Source organism: Prionailurus bengalensis, chromosome F2, assembly GCF_016509475.1.
Source record: "Prionailurus bengalensis isolate Pbe53 chromosome F2, Fcat_Pben_1.1_paternal_pri, whole genome shotgun sequence".
NCBI classification, from domain to species: Eukaryota; Metazoa; Chordata; class Mammalia; order Carnivora; family Felidae; genus Prionailurus; species Prionailurus bengalensis.
This window is the reverse complement of record NC_057353.1, coordinates 54591699-54610210: the sequence shown is the minus strand read 5'-3', so window position 1 is coordinate 54610210 and position 18512 is coordinate 54591699. Positions and strand designations below refer to the sequence as shown.

The 18512-nt window shown below is 38.5% G+C and overlaps 1 protein-coding gene across 1 annotated transcript in view; it reads right to left on the bottom strand.

Moving 5' to 3' along the window:
* The window catches only part of PKHD1L1 (PKHD1 like 1), a 165122-nt gene that overhangs the window by 81516 nt on the left and 65094 nt on the right, over nt 1-18512 (bottom strand). Inside the window, exons 33-41 of the mRNA XM_043601613.1 lie at nt 18199-18341; nt 17687-17791; nt 16791-16979; nt 15552-15722; nt 14304-14527; nt 12545-13529; nt 3094-3342; nt 2290-2439; nt 202-376 (exon numbers count right to left, since the gene is read on the bottom strand). Of these exons, the coding sequence (XP_043457548.1) occupies nt 202-376; nt 2290-2439; nt 3094-3342; nt 12545-13529; nt 14304-14527; nt 15552-15722; nt 16791-16979; nt 17687-17791; nt 18199-18341 (2391 nt within the window). The remainder of the gene's footprint in view (nt 1-201; nt 377-2289; nt 2440-3093; nt 3343-12544; nt 13530-14303; nt 14528-15551; nt 15723-16790; nt 16980-17686; nt 17792-18198; nt 18342-18512) is intronic.

Here is an 18512-nt window from a genome sequence, read left to right as displayed (position 1 = left end):
CTGTGGGGTAGGAAGGTACCTGACATGGAGTAAGTAGTTGATAAATGTTGGCTATTAGTACTAGGATATGCCTCAAGCATGACTTCTGAGCAGATGGGTACACATTACGTGAGTATTTTAAGCACTGTCCTTGCATAGGAGAAAGGAAGAGTGATGCCTTGAGCTTATACACACCGATGTATGTGTGTGTGAAGACAGTACCTGAAGCCTGATCCCGTGATCGTAAGTCTGGTGCCCCCTGCTGTACTGCCTCTCTTGGGAGATAGTTCCGTGATGAGTGGAGTCAGTGACATGGCATACGTAAAAGGGGTTGTGGACTGTGACAAATCCTTCCCGTTGACCACACTCACTTCACAGGCTTGCTCAGGTCCTCTGCCTATGAGAAGAGGATCGAACTGAAGACAGTTCTGCCATCAGGCCCTTATTCATTTCCAAAACTCCCATTTTCAATAACATCTTCCTTTTCCTGTAATCACTTCCAATATACACAGGCTATTTTTCAATTAATAAGGATCTCTAGCAATAGCCAAAAAATCTCAAAATTCATGCATGTAGTCAAAGAGAAAACCCCTTAGACCCTTTCCTGGAGATTCTTACTGTAGATGATGCTGCAAACCTCCCTGTGGTTTCCAGCCCTAGAGGATGCGACACCACAAATCAGAGCAGGAAGGGAGGGAGAACTGGTAAGACACACAGGCTGAGAGCAGCAAGGACTGACAGCTGGAAGTGAGCTAAGAGACAGAAAGAACACAGACACCTGGTACGAAAGTGTACAAAGAAGCAGAGCTGGCATCAAGACAGCCCCAAAAACCTTGACAAATCTTGACAGCACTGTTGCATTAAAAAAAAATCAGCATATAAACTGATGTTGAAATGATAAATAAGCTCATTCATAAAAGTGTTATATTTTCTTCAATATTCTTTGTTTAAGAAGTCAGGGGTGCCTGGGTGGCTCAGTTGGTTAAGCGTCCAACTTCGGCTCAGGTCATGATCTCATGTTTCGTGGGTTCGAGCCCCATGTCTGTCTCTGTGCTGACAGCTGAGAGCCTGGAGCCTGCTTTGGATTCTGTGTCTCCCTCTCTCTTTGCCCCTCCCCCACTTGGACTCTGTCTGACTCTGTCTCCCTCTCTCTCTCGAAAATAAACATTTTTTAAAAAGTCAGAGAAGAAGTAAAAATGTTTATAAAGACTTCCTCAAATTTTGTTAAATTTTTTTTAAATGTGTATAAACCATATTTTTTATTCACCTAGAGCATTCCATTTGTTTCATCTTAAATTTCACTGGATAATTAAAATGTGTTGTGTACTTAAAATACCAGATGTTTAAACTTCGCAATAATATGATAACCCAAGAATTAGGGTTAATAATATCTCCACTTAATAGATGCATGAACTGAAATAGAGTTCAGTTACTTAACTGAGGTGACAGAGTAAGTGGAAAAATGAAATTCAGGGGCTCCTGGGAGCCCGGGCTCTTAACCACCAAATAAAAATAATAAGAGTAATAATAATAACAACAGCAAATCACATCTCATGTTTCAGATATCATTCCATCCACTTTACATACATTAACTTATTAAACCTTACAATAATAAAGTAGGAAAATGTGATTATTCTCAGTTTACAGATGAGGAAACTGAGGCACAGAGTAGTTGAATAACCTGCCCAAAGACACAGCTTGGGTTTGAATCTCAGCAATGCATTACCACGGTTTACACTCATAACCCTTATACTATCCTTTCTTTAACGGAAATCTAATAGTTCAATAGGAGTTAAAAATGTGTTCTCCATTAGGCCTGATCAGTTTACCCGATAAACTGAAAAACCACAATTTATTATAAACAATTTAATCTAGCCCAAAAGTCATGAGTCTTGAAAGACATATAAACCTAGAAAACAAAGTTCTACAGAAATTGTTTAAAATGAGGACAGTCAGAGGCGCCTGGGTGGCTCAGTTGGTTGAGCGTCCAACGTTGGCTCAGGTCATGATCTCACAGTTTGTGAGTTCGAGCCCCATGTCGGGCTCTGTGCTGACAGCTCGGAGCCTGGAGTCTGCTTCGAATTCTGTGTCTCCTTCTCTCTCTGTCCCTTCCCCACTCATGCTCTGTCTCTCTCTGTCTCTCAAAAATGAATAAATGTTAAAAAAAAATTTAAAAAGAAATTTTTTAAATGAGGACAGTCATAAAGGTGATTCAATTGCCTCCAAATCTTAGAAGAAGAAATTTAGACTCTGATTTCTTTAACATTAACCATTTCTCAGAGACTGCCACTCTTTTTTCTGACTACTTACCATTATTACGTGGAGTTTTACATAATAGTGTTGTGCAATCGGATTTAAGCCTGTCAACTGCACATTCTGAGCCACACACTAATATAGTTGAGGTCTGTGGATTAAACCCAGTGCCTGTCACAGTCATGGTCTGACCACCACCAAAGCTCCCTAATAAGGAAAAATAAAAGGGAAAAACACAGCTAATGAAATGAAAGCCTCCTCTGTGTACATATTTCAAAACCTGAAATGGAAGTAAATTATAATAAATGAAATGATTCTTAGAACTGAAATTATATAGTATATATTATATTAATGCAACAGAATTCCTTTTGATGGTATTAATTTAAAAGCTTTACCGAGTAAACATTACATCCTGTCATTTATTTCAACTACTTCTAGGAACTAAAATTTTATTTACCAGAGATGTCAAAAGGAATTTCAGAGTAGTCAAAACATAAATGCAAAATTACTATTTAATTAAGAGTACATTGATTATACTTTCTTTAACCACTAAAATAATTTTCAAATAGAAAAAAATATTTATGTATTCATAATTATAGGTCAGTGATGTCTAAATATGATTTTATAAAATTATGTTAACACTAAGAGAAATATAGGCAGTAAATGAATATTTTGAAGTGATTCATTGATACATGCACATGCTTATTTGATGGATAAACCAAACTATCTTCAATGTGTCATAGGAACTACAAATCTTAGCAGTGTTTAAAGAATAATTTTCTTACTGAAGCATTTACTGAAGATTAAGTGTTTACTGAAACAATATAAAATATTTGTAGGTTCCTACACATTCATGGCTACCTTGGCTTGGATGAATATTCTGAATAGTAAGTGGGTACTCAAATACAACTGTGGACACAGCAAAGCCTTTTGTCTTATGATGCATCATGACAGGATAGGTGCCACCAGCATGATCTCCAATGATGCACTGCAACACACTATCATTGACCATGGTTACATTACACTGGATGTTGTTTATCATCACGGAAATTTCCAAGATATCAATACCAAAATTAGATCCAGTGATTTGAATTTGGGTTCCTGGTGGACCTTTAAAAAAAAAAAAGATATCCAGTACTTATATATGCATTGAAAGATATACTTAATTACTTCCATAAACAAAATAATATCCAGTATTTTAAAGCTTAAAAAACATTAACAAAATACAAAGCTTGGCTATACCATATATTATAATCTATAGTATATTTACTATAAATTATCTCAACATTCATTATTTTCCAGCACATTGTTATTCTGCTATTGTTAATGTTAATTCAGGCTACTGCAGAAGAGGGGAAAAGAGAAGAAAAAGATTCAGAATTAAGAAGTATGAATGTCTGGGGCACCTGGGTGGCTCAGTGGGTTAAGTGTCTGACTCTTGATTTCGGCTTAGGCCATGATCTTGTGCTTCATGGATTCAAGAACCACGTCAGGCTTTGCACTGACAGTGTGGAACCTGCTTGGAATTCTCTCTCTCTCCCTTTCGCTCTGTCCCTCCCCTGATCATGCTTTCTCTCTCTCTCTCTCTCTCTCTCTCTCTCTCAAAATAAAAGTATGAATGTCTGAGCAGGGGTGGTGAGTTGGAGTATATTTTATGAATGAGGCTTAGAATTTTTTATTTTTAGTACTTTCCTGATATTGGCAACTCTTTTGAGGATGGATTATTTTTCTTAATTTAAATATTTTCAATATATATACTTGATAAACAAATTATGATAGGTAAGATAGTAAATACAGAAACAAGGGATTAATTTTAAGAATTATAGATGAATGTTGATGCCTTGAATAAATGCACATAGAACAAAGTACTTCAATCCTTCTTCCTTTTCACAAAAATGCATTAAGGGCATTAAACACATGGAATTTTTCATAGTTCATCCAAATGAATGCCTTCATATCTAAAGAATAAGTGCATAGATATTAACCAACATAACTTGTTACACATAGAGTCATCAAATAGTAGGCTGATTTTAATTCAAGCAGTAATGGTAAAAATGGCCATATAACTGACCATAGTAAAGACCACTGACATTTAAATGGTCACTTTAAAGACCACAGAAATTAATAAGATCTTTCATGTTAGGAATAGTTTTAAGATACAAGCCAAAAAAAAGATTTTTTAGTCTTAAATTTTTAATTTTGTCTAGCATTTTCACCTATCAAATGGAAGTGTTGTTCTAAGTTTGATCTATTGCCTATCTCTTTGGTAAATAAAGCAGCTCAGTTCTCACTTGTCTGCAAGTTCCATAACTTCAAATACACTGCTTGAAAGAGACATTCAGGGGTGTCTGGGTGGCTCAGTATGTTAAGAGTCTGACTCTTGATTTTTACTCAGGTCATGATCTCAAGGTTCCAAGAGTTTGAGCCCTGTGCTACTTGGGATTCTCTCTCTCCCTCTCTCTCTGCCTCTCTCCTTCTCTCTCTCTCTCTCTCTCTCTCAAAATCAATAAATAAACTTTATTTTTAATTTTTTAATTTTTATTTTATGTTTTATTTATTTCTGAGAGAGCACAACTGGGGGAGGGGCAGAGAGAGAGAGAGACAGAGGATTCGAAGCAGGCTGTACACTGACCACAGAGTCTGATGCAGGGCTTCAATTCACGAACCATGAGATCATGACCTGAGCCAAAGTCAGACTCAACCGACTGAGCCCTGCAGGTGTCCCTAAATAAACCTTTTTTTTTTTTAAAGAAGGATACATTCAGGCAAAAAGATGCAACAGAAATGGCTCACAGAAATACAAACACATGCCAAAATCCAATTCATCATTTGCAATGATTACAAATACATGGGGAAATGTATGTTATTGCTATATTAATGTTCACTTTAAAAAAAAATTCCTAAATGAGAAAACTTAATGTATCAAAGAAAATTTCACTAGCAAACTCTTGAAGGGAGAGAATACATCTTACCCAAACCTGGCACATTTTCTGGTAATACAAACTTAAACAGATTATTTTTAAATAGCCTTTTATTTTTTTTTAATTTTTTTTTTCAACATTTATTTATTTTTGGGACAGAGAAAGACAGAGCATGAACGGGGGAGGGGCAGAGAGAGAGGGAGACAGAATCGGAAACAGGCTCCAGGCTCTGAGCCATCAGCCCAGAGCCCGACGCGGGGCTTGAACTCACGGACCGCGAGATCGTGACCTCGAACTCACGGACCGCGAGATCGTGACCTGGCTGAAGTCGGACGCTTAACCGACTGCGCCACCCAGGCGCCCCTTAAATAGCCTTTTAAAAGGGTAACATTTAGGGGTGCCTAGGCGGCTCAGTCAGTTGAGCGTCCAACTTCGGCTCAGGTCATGATCTCGCGGTTTGTGAGTTCGAGCCCCGCGTCGGGCTCTCTGCTGACAACCCAGAGCCTGGAGCGTGCTTCAGATTCTGTGTCTCCCTCTCTCTCTGCCCCTCCCCTGCTCATGCTCTGTCTCTGTCTCTCAAAAATAAATAAAGGTAAAAAAAATTTTTTAAGGCTAACATTTAATTATTTTCTTATTAAAGTTGCCATTCTAAGTTACATTTTATGAATGAATTTATTTAACCTTATCAGGTAGGTACTTGCATGTATAAGGAAACTAATATTTAAAAAAATTTGTCTGAAGTTGTATTACTATAAACTAGAAGAACCAAGATTTGAACCTAGGCATCAAGGCCATGTTCTCACCTTTACATTATAGCTGCCTCTCCAGAATTATGTAGATGATAAGCATTCCAACACCTTGAAGATTATCAGAAACAGCATAGAATAATGACAAAAAAAATTAAGACATCTCAATCTATTCTTAGCTTAGAAAAATGAGTTATGCTAAATAATTATGCAAATCTTATTTCATAATATTTTTTCTATCTGAATGGGCCAATTACCTTCTTAAAAAGAACTCTGGGAGAGGTTTTGCAAGATGGCGGCGTAGGAGGACGCTGGGCTCACCGCACGTCCTGCTGATCACTTAGATTCCATCTACACCTGCCTAAATAACCCAGAAAACCGCCAGAGGATTAGCAGAACGGAGTCGCTGGAGCCAAACGCAGACGAGAGGCCCACGGAAGAGGGTAGGAAGGGCGGCGAGGCGGTGCGTGCTCCACGGACTGGCGGGAGGGAGCCGGGGCGGAGGGGCGGCTCGCTGGCCAAACAGAGCCCCCGAGTCTGTCTTGCAAAAGCGGAGGGGCCTGACGGACTGTGTTCCCACAACAAGCGCGACTTAGCGTCTGGGAGGTCATAAGTTAACAGCTCTGCTCCGAAAGCGGGAAGACAGGAGGACAAAGGGAGGGAGAGCTGCTGAGCCCCCTGACAACAGAGCTCAGTTTGGTGGGGAACAAAGGCGCTCGCCAGCGCCATCTCCCCCGCCCATCCCCCAGCCAAAATCCCAAAGAGAACCGGTTCCTGCCAGGGAACTTGCTCGCTCCGCGCAAACACCCAACTCTGCGCTTCTGCGGAGCCAAACCTCCGGCAGCGGATCTGACTCCCTCCGCTGCCACAGGGCCCCTCCTGAAGTGGATCACCTAAGGAGAAGCGATCTAAGCCTGCCCCTCCTGCCCCCGTGCACCTTGCCTACCCACCCCAGCTAATACGCCAGATCCCCAGCATCACAAGCCTGGCAGGGTGCAAGTAGCCCAGACGAGCCACACCACCCCACAGTGAATCCCACCCCTAGGAGAGGGGAAGAGAAGGCACACACCAGTCTGACTGTGGCCCCAGCAGTGGGCTGGGGGCAGACATCAGGTCTGACTGCGGCCCCGCCCACCAACTCCAGTTATACACCACAGCACAGGGGAAGTGCCCTGCAGGTCCTCACCACGCCAGGGACTATCCAAAATGACCAAGCGGAAGAATTCCCCTCAGAAGAATCTCCAGGAAATAACAACAGCTAATGAGCTGATCAAAAAGGATTTAAATAATATAACAGAAAGTGAATTTAGAATAATAGTCATAAAATTAATCGCTGGGCTTGAAAACAGTATACAGGACAGCAGAGAATCTCTTGCTACAGAGATCAAGGGACTAAGGAACAGTCACGAGGAGCTGAAAAACGCTTTAAACGAAATGCATAACAAAATGGAAACCACCACAGCTCGGCTTGAAGAGGCAGAGGAGAGAATAGGTGAACTAGAAGATAAAGTTATGGAAAAAGAGGAAGCTGAGAAAAAGAGAGATAAAAAAATCCAGGAGTATGAGGGGAAAATTAGAGAACTAAGTGATACACTAAAAAGAAATAATATACGCATAATTGGTATCCCAGAGGAGGAAGAGAGAGGGAAAGGTGCTGAAGGGGTACTTGAAGAAATCATAGCTGAGAACTTCCCTGAACTGGGGAAGGAAAAAGGCATTGAAATCCAAGAGGCACAGAGAACTCCCTTCAGACGTAACTTGAATCGATCTTCTGCACGACATATCATAGTGAAACTGGCAAAATACAAGGATAAAGAGAAAATTCTGAAAGCAGCAAGGGGTAAACGTGCCCTCACATATAAAGGGAGACCTATAAGACTCGTGACTGATCTCTCTTTTGAAACTTGGCAGGCCAGAAAGAATTGGCACGAGATTTTCAGGGTGCTAGACAGAAAAAATATGCAGCCAAGAATCCTTTATCCAGCAAGTCTGTCATTTAGAATAGAAGGAGAGATAAAGGTCTTCCCAAACAAACAAAAACTGAAGGAATTTGTCACCACTAAACCAGCCCTACAAGAGATCCTAAGGGGGACCCTGTGAGACAAAGTCCCAGAGACATCACTACAAGCATAAAACATACAGACATCACAATGACTCTAAACCCGTATCTTTCTATAATAACACTGAATGTAAATGGATTAAATGCGCCAACCAAAAGACATAGGGTATCAGAATGGATAAAAAACAAGACCCATCTATTTGCTGTCTACAAGAGACTCATTTTAGACCTGAGGACACCTTTAGATTGAGAGTGAGGGGATGGAGAACTATTTATCATGCGACTGGAAGCCAAAAGAAAGCTGGAGTAGCCATACTTATATCAGACAAACTAGACTTTAAATTAAAGGCTGTAACAAGAGATGAAGAAGGACATTATATAATAGTTACAGGGTCTATCCATCAGGAAGAGCTAACAATTATAAATGTCTATGCACCGAATACCGGAGCCCCCAAATATATAAAACAATTACTCATAAACATAAGCAACCTTATTGATAAGAATGTGGTAATTGCAGGGGACTTTAACACCCCACTTACAGAAATGGATAGATCATCTAGACACACGGTCAATAAAGAAACAAGGGCCCTGAATGAGACATTGGATGAGATGGACTTGACAGATATATTTAGAACTCTGCATCCCAAAGCAACAGAATATACTTTCTTCTCGAGTGCACATGGAACATTCTCCAAGATAGATCATATACTGGGTCACAAAACAGCCCTTCATAAGTTTACAAGAATTGAAATTATACCATGCTTACTTTCAGACCACAATGCTATGAAGCTTGAAATCAACCACAGAAAAAAGTCTGGAAAACCTCCAAAAGCATGGAGGTTAAAGAACACCCTACTAACGAATGAGTGGGTCAACCAGGCAATTAGAGAAGAAATTAAAAAATATATGGAAACAAACGAAAATGAAAATACAACAATCCAAACGCTTTGGGACGCAGCAAAGGCAGTCCTGAGAGGAAAATACATTGCAATCCAGGCCTATCTCAAGAAACAAGAAAAATCCCAAATACAAAATCTAACAGCACACCTAAAGGAACTAGAAGCAGAACAGCAAAGGCAGCCTAAACCCAGCAGAAGAGAAATAATAAAGATCAGAGCAGAAATAAACAATATAGAATCTAAAAAAACTGTAGAGCAGATCAACGAAACCAAGAGTTGGTTTTTTGAAAAAATAAACAAAATTGACAAACCTCTAGCCAGGCTTCTCAAAAAGAAAAGGGAGATGACCCAAATAGATAAAATCATGAATGAAAATGGAATTATTACAACCAATCCCTCAGAGATACAAACAATTATCAGGGAATACTATGAAAAATTATATGCCAACAAATTGGACAACCTGGAAGAAATGGACAAATTCCTGAACACCCACACTCTTCCAAAACTCAATCAGGAGGAAATAGAAAGCTTGAACAGACCCATAACCAGCGAAGAAATTGAATCGGTTATCAAAAATCTCCCAACAAATAAGAGTCCAGGACCAGATGGCTTCCCAGGGGAGTTCTACCAGACGTTTAAAGCAGAGATAATACCTATCCTTCTCAAGCTATTCCAAGAAATAGAAAGGGAAGGAAAACTTCCAGACTCATTCTATGAAGCCAGTATTACTTTGATTCCTAAACCAGACAGAGACCCAGTAAAAAAAGAGAACTACAGGCCAATATCCCTGATGAATATGGATGCAAAAATTCTCAATAAGATACTAGCAAATCGAATTCAATGGCATATAAAAAGAATTATTCACCATGATCAAGTGGGATTCATTCCTGGGATGCAGGGCTGGTTCAACATTCGCAAATCAATCAACGTGATACATCACATTAACAAAAAAAAAGAGAAGAACCATATGATCCTGTCAATCGATGCAGAAAAGGCCTTTGACAAAATCCAGCACCCTTTCTTAATAAAAACCCTTGAGAAAGTCGGGATAGAAGGAACATACTTAAAGATCATAAAAGCCATTTATGAAAAGCCCACAGCTAACATCATCCTCAACGGGGAAAAACTGAGAGCTTTTTCCCTGAGATCAGGAACACGACAAGGATGCCCACTCTCACCGCTGCTGTTTAACATAGTGCTGGAAGTTCTAGCATCAGCAATCAGACAACAAAAGGAAATCAAAGGCATCAAAATTGGCAAAGATGAAGTCAAGCTTTCGCTTTTTGCAGATGACATGATATTATACATGGAAAATCCGATAGACTCCACCAAAAGTCTGCTAGAACTGATACAGGAATTCAGCAAAGTTGCAGGATACAAAATCAATGTACAGAAATCAGTTGCATTCTTATACACTAACAATGAAGCAACAGAAAGACAAATAAAGAAACTGATCCCATTCACAATTGCACCAAGAAGCATAAAATACCTAGGAATAAATCTAACCAAAGATGTAAAGGATCTGTATGCTGAAAACTATAGAAAGCTTATGAAGGAAATTGAAGAAGATTTAAAGAAATGGAAAGACATTCCCTGCTCATGGATTGGAAAAATAAATATTGTCAAAATGTCAATACTACCCAAAGCTATCTACACATTCAATGCAATCCCAATCAAAATTGCACCAGCATTCTTCTCGAAACTAGAACAAGCAATCCTAAAATTCATATGGAACCACAAAAGGCCCCGAATAGCCAAAGGAATTTTGAAGAAGACCAAAGCAGGAGGCATCACAATCCCAGACTTTAGCCTCTACTACAAAGCTGTCATCATCAAGACAGCATGGTATTGGCACAAAAACAGACACATAGACCAATGGAATAGAATAGAAACCCCAGAACTAGACCCACAAACGTATGGCCAACTCATCTTTGACAAAGCAGGAAAGAACATCCAATGGAAAAAAGACAGCCTCTTTAACAAATGGTGCTGGGAGAACTGGACAGCAACATGCAGAAGGTTGAAACTAGACCACTTTCTCACACCATTCACAAAAATAAACTCAAAATGGATAAAGGACCTAAATGTGAGACAGGAAACCATCAAAACCTTAGAGGAGAAAGCAGGAAAAGACCTCTCTGACCTCAGCCGTAGCAATCTCTTACTCGACACATCCCCAAAGGCAAGGGAATTAAAAGCAAAAGTGAATTACTGGGACCTTATGAAGATAAAAAGCTTCTGCACAGCAAAGGAAACAACCAACAAAACTCAAAGGCAACCAACGGAATGGGAAAAGATATTCGCAAATGACATATCGGACAAAGGGCTAGTATCCAAAATCTATAAAGAGCTCACCAAACTCCACACCCGAAAAACAAATAACCCAGTGAAGAAATGGGCAGAAAACATGAATAGACACTTCTCTAAAGAAGACATCCGGATGGCCAACAGGCACATGAAAAGATGTTCAGCGTCGCTCCTTATCAGGGAAATACAAATCAAAACCACACTCAGGTATCACCTCACGCCAGTCAGAGTGGCCAAAATGAACAAATCAGGAGCCTATAGATGCTGGAGAGGATGTGGAGAAACGGGAACCCTCTTGCACTGTTGGTGGGAATGCAAATTGGTGCAGCCGCTCTGGAAAGCAGTGTGGAGGTTCCTCAGAAAATTAAAAATAGACCTACCCTATGACCCAGCAATAGCACTGCTAGGAATTTACCCAAGGGATACAGGAGTACTGATGCATAGGGCCACTTGTACCCCAATGTTCATAGCAGCACTCTCAACAATAGCCAAATTATGGAAAGAGCCTAAATGTCCATCAACTGATGAATGGATAAAGAAATTGTGGTTTATATACACAATGGAATATTACGTGGCAATGAGAAAAAATGAAATATGGCCTTTTGTAGCAACGTGGATGGAACTGGAGAGTGTGATGCTAAGTGAAATAAGCCATACAGAGAGAGACAGATACCATATGGTTTCCCTCTTATGTGGATCCTGAGAAACTTAACAGGAACCCATGGGGGAGGGGAAGGAAAAAAAAAAAAGAGGTTAGAATGGGAGAGAGCCAAAGCATAAGAGACTGTTAAAAACTGAGAACAAACTGAGGGTTGATGGTGGGTGGGAGGGAGGAGAGGGTGGGTGATGGGTATAGAGGAGGGCACCTTTTGGGATGAGCACTGGGTGTTGTATGGAAACCAATTTGTCAATAAATTTCATAAAAAAAAAAAGAACTCTGTTGAGTTAATAAGTTAGTATTCAATTGTAGTTTCATGGAGACAAGACACATAGAAAAAGTCTCAATGTTTAGTAAGATAACCTACCCCTGAATTTTAACAGTTGTTTCCTGTGCCATACCAGCATTAATGACATAAATTATCAATTCAACTCATAGATACCCATCTATTTCTTCCTCATTTTGAAATTCAGGTCATGTTAATGGGGATTTTGTTTCAAAATAGAAGTTGGAATTTGATTAAAAATTTCATCATAAGAATGTGCAAAAAATAATCACAAAATGGAAACTACACAGAACTCAAATCCCACGTATTAATTGAGTTAAGTGGATTGTCTTAGAACACATCTTAATAATCACAGATAAACATTATTCCATTTCTACACTAGTAAATATTACTGATAATATCATATCAAGACAATAAAAGGAAGGCATTGGAGTACCTGTCCTTGGATCAATTTCTCTGAGAAGCGGAGTATCCTCCAAGGTGTATGTAAATGACAGAGGTGGATAAGCAACTGTATTAACGGAGATCTTCACATCGACCCTCCCAACCATCCCTGCCGGGGTACTGCAGAAGACTTCACTGGAGTTGACAGAAATAATTTCACAAGGTTCATCCCCAACAGTGACTGTGGTGTTGCCTGGATAGAAGCCATTTCCTGTGATCACCAAAGGAGTTCCACCAGCAATGCTTCCCGAAGTGGGTGTGACAGATGCAACTGCTGGGCTGCTAACCGTAAGGTTCCCCAGAGCCACACCTTTACTTCCCACCACAACACTAAGAGGATGAAGTCCAGCTGGGAGAGGACTCACCAGCACGGTGATGTTATTGTCATTAACATCTATTGCTCTGACCTGTTGGTTTCCAATGAAAACAGCAATGTCTTCCAAGGCAGTGCCAAAACCGTCTCCTTCAATAAGAACTTCTCCAGGTCCTTTGATGGAGTTTGGGAGGATTCTCGTTATGAAAGCAGTGATACTTTCTGAGTATGAAAAGCTGCAGTTCCCCTGACACTGGGCAGGCACTCCATGTATTAGAAGATTCACTTTCACCAGCTGTTGGGGAGCGGGAGATGTTTCACACTCAATGGCTGTGTAATTTACAGATAGAACTTTACATGGCAAATGACCCATAAAGACTTCTGCACCTGCAGAAGAAACCGCAAATCCAGAGCCTTTTATGGTCACTCTGGTCATTCCACTAGTTGATCCTGCATTTGGCAGCACCATGTCGATGTTTGGCAAAAGTACAAAACGCCCATCAGATTCACTGGACAGTGTGTTGAGAGCAGTGCCCAGGTTGTAGACAGTTAATGTGACAATTTCCCTGATGCCAACGTCCATTGAGTTTTGAGGGTCGATATGACAAATAATGGAATTATCACTACTTTCTTCTACAATACAGGGGTAGCTACCAATCGTAACCTGAAAGTAAGATGAATATGGAAACAAGTCAATACATTACTCTGGAGTGAACTTAAATTTTATATTAACAGCAACTGAATTTTAAAAATCTAATCATGTGCAAACTTTTTTCCTCATAAAACTGATTTAGGGGGCTGATTAAAGCATCTCTCGGATCAATCTTAAAACTATGACCATACATGAATGGTCATAGCTACATTATTCATAATAGCCAAAAAGGTGAAAACAATCTAAATGCCCATAAATGATAAATGGATAAATACAATGTGCATACTATATAATGGGATATTATTCAGCCATAAAAAGGAATGAAGCACTGATAAACATAGTATATAACATTGAAGAACCTTGAAAACATTACACTAAGTGAATAAAGCTGGTCACAAATAACCACATTATTATTTATACATTCTATTTTATTATTATCATTCTATTATTTATACATTATTCAATTATTTATAAGAAAGGTCGAGAATAGGGAAATCCATAAAGACAGAAAATAGATAATGGTTGTTTGGGGCTAGAAGGGTTGGAGAGGTTGGGGATAATGTCTAAGGGTTAAGGTAAAATGTTCTAAAATTGAGTGTGGGGATGGATACACAATTCTGTGAATATACTAAAAGCTATTGAATTATGCACTTTCAATGGGTGAATTGTATGGTATATGAATTATATTGCAATAAAGCTGTTAGGAATTACGTTATGAGGTTATGGATGAAACGTTTTCCTTTTATTGAGTACACAGTAGTAAAAAGGAGATCACTATATTCTTACCTTATTAGCACATGTGAGATTACTGAAGCCACATCCAGTAATTGTTATCAATTCATGTAATGTTCCAGCAGATGGACTAATGTTGCTTATAGATGGTGAAAAACAACTTGAAAGCTCAAAAACCAATCTATCTGAATTTTTAACCCCAGTATTGTTCAGGCCACACTGGGGTTCTGTTGCTAGGCAGTCTGTCCCAGAGCTTCCCAAGTGCAAACTCACAGGTCCTTTAGATAAAAAGAACTACCCATAAGTCATGTATAAATATTCTAAAACAAGAACCGTTCTCAGAATGCATTACTCTTTATTTTAATGGTGGTGGCTTATATTCCATTAAAACTTTTTCTTTTCTTTTGTTTTAGTGACAAGATGGGCTCAGGCAATACAAAGTTAAAATAAAGACCTGGACAAAGATGGTGCAGTAAAGAGAGAAAAGTGAATATAAAAATAATTTCCTTTTCAATGTTTCTAAAGCCAGATTCTATAGGGAAAATAAAACAATAACATCATTTCACATCTTAATATATTTTGGGGCACATACAGAGGGTCAGAACCTTATTTTTTATTTAAGTTTATTTATTTTGAGAGAGAAAGTGTGAGTGGGGGTGGGTGGCAGAGAGGCAGAGAGAGAGAAAAGAGAGAGAGAGGGAACCCAAGAAGACTCTGCACTGTCAGCACGGAGCCTGACATGGAGCTGGAACCACAAACTATTAGATCATGACCTGAGCCGAAATCAAGAGTTGGATGCTTAACCGACTGAGGCACTCAGGTGGCCCATTTTTTTTTTTTATTAGAGAGAGAGAGAGAGAAAGAGAGAGCATGATTGGGGCAGACGGACAGAGGGAGGGAGACAAACAGAGAGAGAGAGAGAAAGAGAGAATGAATCTCAAGCAGGCTCCATACTCAGTGTGAAACCCAATGCAGGGCTGGAGACTTTGACTCTGGGATCATGACATGAGCCAACACTCAACCAACTGAGCCATCCAGGTGCCCTCAGAGTGTCAGAACTTCTTCACACTACATCTCATTTGAGGCATACAAGGATTCTGGGAGAATGGTAGGACAACATTAACATGGGCCTCATTTTATAGAACAAATTCCAGTCTTAGAACAGTCCAGATTTATTCAAGGTCGTGTGGTTGGTCAGAGGCAGAAGCAGTGTTAGACCTAGTCATCAGCCTCCTCCTCCAGAAAGGTCACATACACCCTGGGTCACTGGAGTAACAGAGTTTCCATCTTTAACCCTCTTACCTGGAGCGTATGTAGCTTCAGTGCTACCCACAAACAGGTGCAGGGGAATGTGCCTGGTTTCAGCTGGTAAAACATTAATGACTCCTTGGAGAAAAATAGAGCGAGACTCATCAACATACCCACTGCTATAATAATGGATTCCAGGTGAAGTAAATTGGTAAGAAAATGAACCTGCCATAAAATAAGATTGTATGTAATAAATACAAGCAATTAATGCGTCCTCAAAAAGAAATTTCAAATGATCATTCAAACACACATGCAGATGACAGGTTTATTATTTTTCATGCACATGACATTTCAACAGGAAGTAGTAAAAAAATGATTCACTGGTTATAAAAGAACCATCTTGTATAATAAAATTACATTCCAGGAAGACAAGAGCCAGCATTAATTTTTCTAGAAAAACACATTAAGTATGGCATAACTTACCAAATTTTAAAGAAAAACTCAACATGCAGTGAAAAATAAACAATACTTTGTGTTCATGAGAAAAAGTTCAAAGTGATTATATATACATACACACACACACACACACATATATATATATATATATATATATATACATATATATATATATATAACAAAACAGGCAGTCTACACTTTACACTGAGTTGTTCTAGGAGAAATACTGATTTTTAAGGCTGATTCCAATCGACAGAAGTTTGTTACTTGCTACTAGTTTGGTGTGATTAAAACATACTCCAGTTTTCTTTGTATTTTGCTTATCTCAATACTTTTTCAATTGGTTGGTTATTCCAGAATGAAGAAAGACATTTCTGATATCAAAAATCATCTCTGATATACAAAATACATTGCTTACATTTACTTATAATAGGTTTATAAATTTTTGATATTTTTACTATAGCAATACAATGTCAAATAAATCATTTGTGTATTTATACATATTATTTATACAAAAGTTTTTTTTTTTTTTAATTTTTTTTTTTCAACGTTTATTTTTTTTTGGGACAGAGAGAGACAGAGCATGAACGGGGGAGGGGCAGAGAGAGAGGGAGACACAGAATCGGAAACAGGCTCCAGGCTCCGAGCCATCAGCCCAGAGCCTGACGCGGGGCTCGAACTCCCGGACCGCGAGATCGTGACCTGGCTGAAGTCGGACGCTTAACCGACTACACCACCCAGGCGCCCCTACAAAAGTATTTTAAATATAAACAATATCGTTTTATTATATCTAGGAAAAAGGAACATAACACAAAATTCAACAAAGTGGAAACATACCTGATGCAGATTTTTCTCTTCCATTCATAAATCCTTTGCCATCATAAATTACACTTCCAGGACTGGATACAGAGAAAACCCTGTATCCTATTCCCCTGAGAAATGGATGTGTTTGCCAATGCCATGTCACTGTGTCTCCCACAGATACATTTAAGACTGATGGTGACCAGGCATAACCTAATCCATGTACTAGGAGCAAGAATTGAGACACATTTTTAAAAGAAAAAAGGAAAAGGAGTAAAAATTCTCAATAATTATCTTTGCAAATATTGCATTTTTGTACAGCTACTAGCAAAAAACTCTTTTAGGCTAACATCCTAAATTTTTTATGTGCATAATTTAAACATGTAACAAAAATAAACAGAAATAATGGAAAGTATGATCATGAGAAGCTAAGGAAAAAAATAAGCCACTCACCTCCAAACCTGATGATCAAGAAACAGTTTGAAAAAAATCAGAAAGTCAATAACAAGTTGTTCAGAAATGTCACATGGAATATTTTTTTAAAGCTATGGTCAATTTTTTAAACATAATTTTCTCAGGCATAGAGGCATGCGAAAATCTATATAACGTCAATTTGAATATTTATTTAGGGACCTATGACCAATAACAAACAACAGACACTCAGTAGGTTTGGGACTGCAATAAAATCGAATGGCGATTCCTCATCTTGGCAATTGTAGTCTAGCGTTTTAGACTCAAGTCTACCACTGGCTCATTCTATATGTAGCCCCCTATGTCAAAGAGATAAAGTATAGACAAATTACTGACCAATTATAGAAAGAAATAGCAATATTTATTCTCTGAATACTTTGAAGTATTAAATAAATGAAAATAAAATCAATATCAGGGTAAATTGCTTCCATTATTTACAATATACAAATGTTGGCTGATACCTGAATCTTCTCCACTGTTGGTAATCCTAAATGTATTCCCTGTTGAATGAAGAATACATTTTATGACATTTTCTGATGATGAAATCACACTGCAATGGAAGGACCCTAGAAAGAAAAAAGATGGGGGAAATTTTTTCTCAAATATTTTTTGTAAAATATAGAAATGAAGTATAAGTAGTAAACAGTAAAGGCGCCACAAAAACTCCACATTATGTAGCAGGATCTTTGATATTTTTCTGATAGTTATCATGTTTGTGTACTGATTATTTTTACAACAGAGACCTTAACTTTTTAACGTGTTTTATATGCATCAAATGTAAAATATTTATTAAAATTAAAAAAGTTACTCAATTTCTCTTTACTACCTTAACCACACTTAACTTTTTATACACTAATAGAAAAATAACGTTTCCATGATTGAACAGTATTTGTGTAATAACTCAGCACCTATAAGCACATCCTTTACAGTGAGAAAAAGGGATAACACTCTTTGGTGAGGATAAAACTCTTACCTAAGAGCACAGTGTTCTCAGTCGGTATTGTGCTGAACCCCACGCCCATAATAGTGACTTCAGTTCCACCATATAAAGAGCCTCTCTGTGGAAACATGGTGGTCACTTCCAAAATATACTGTATAGAAGCATTTAACTTATCTCTGCAAAAGAAAAATTGGTAGATGTTTCAGTGACTTTTCCATGGCGTCCTGTTGCTAAACTCTCATTAGAATATGACTCATTTCAAAGGAGGAAGAAGTTGAATATTTAATTAGACATTACTTTTTCAAACTAGATAATTTGATAATTATCATGGCTTTAATTTGGTTGGA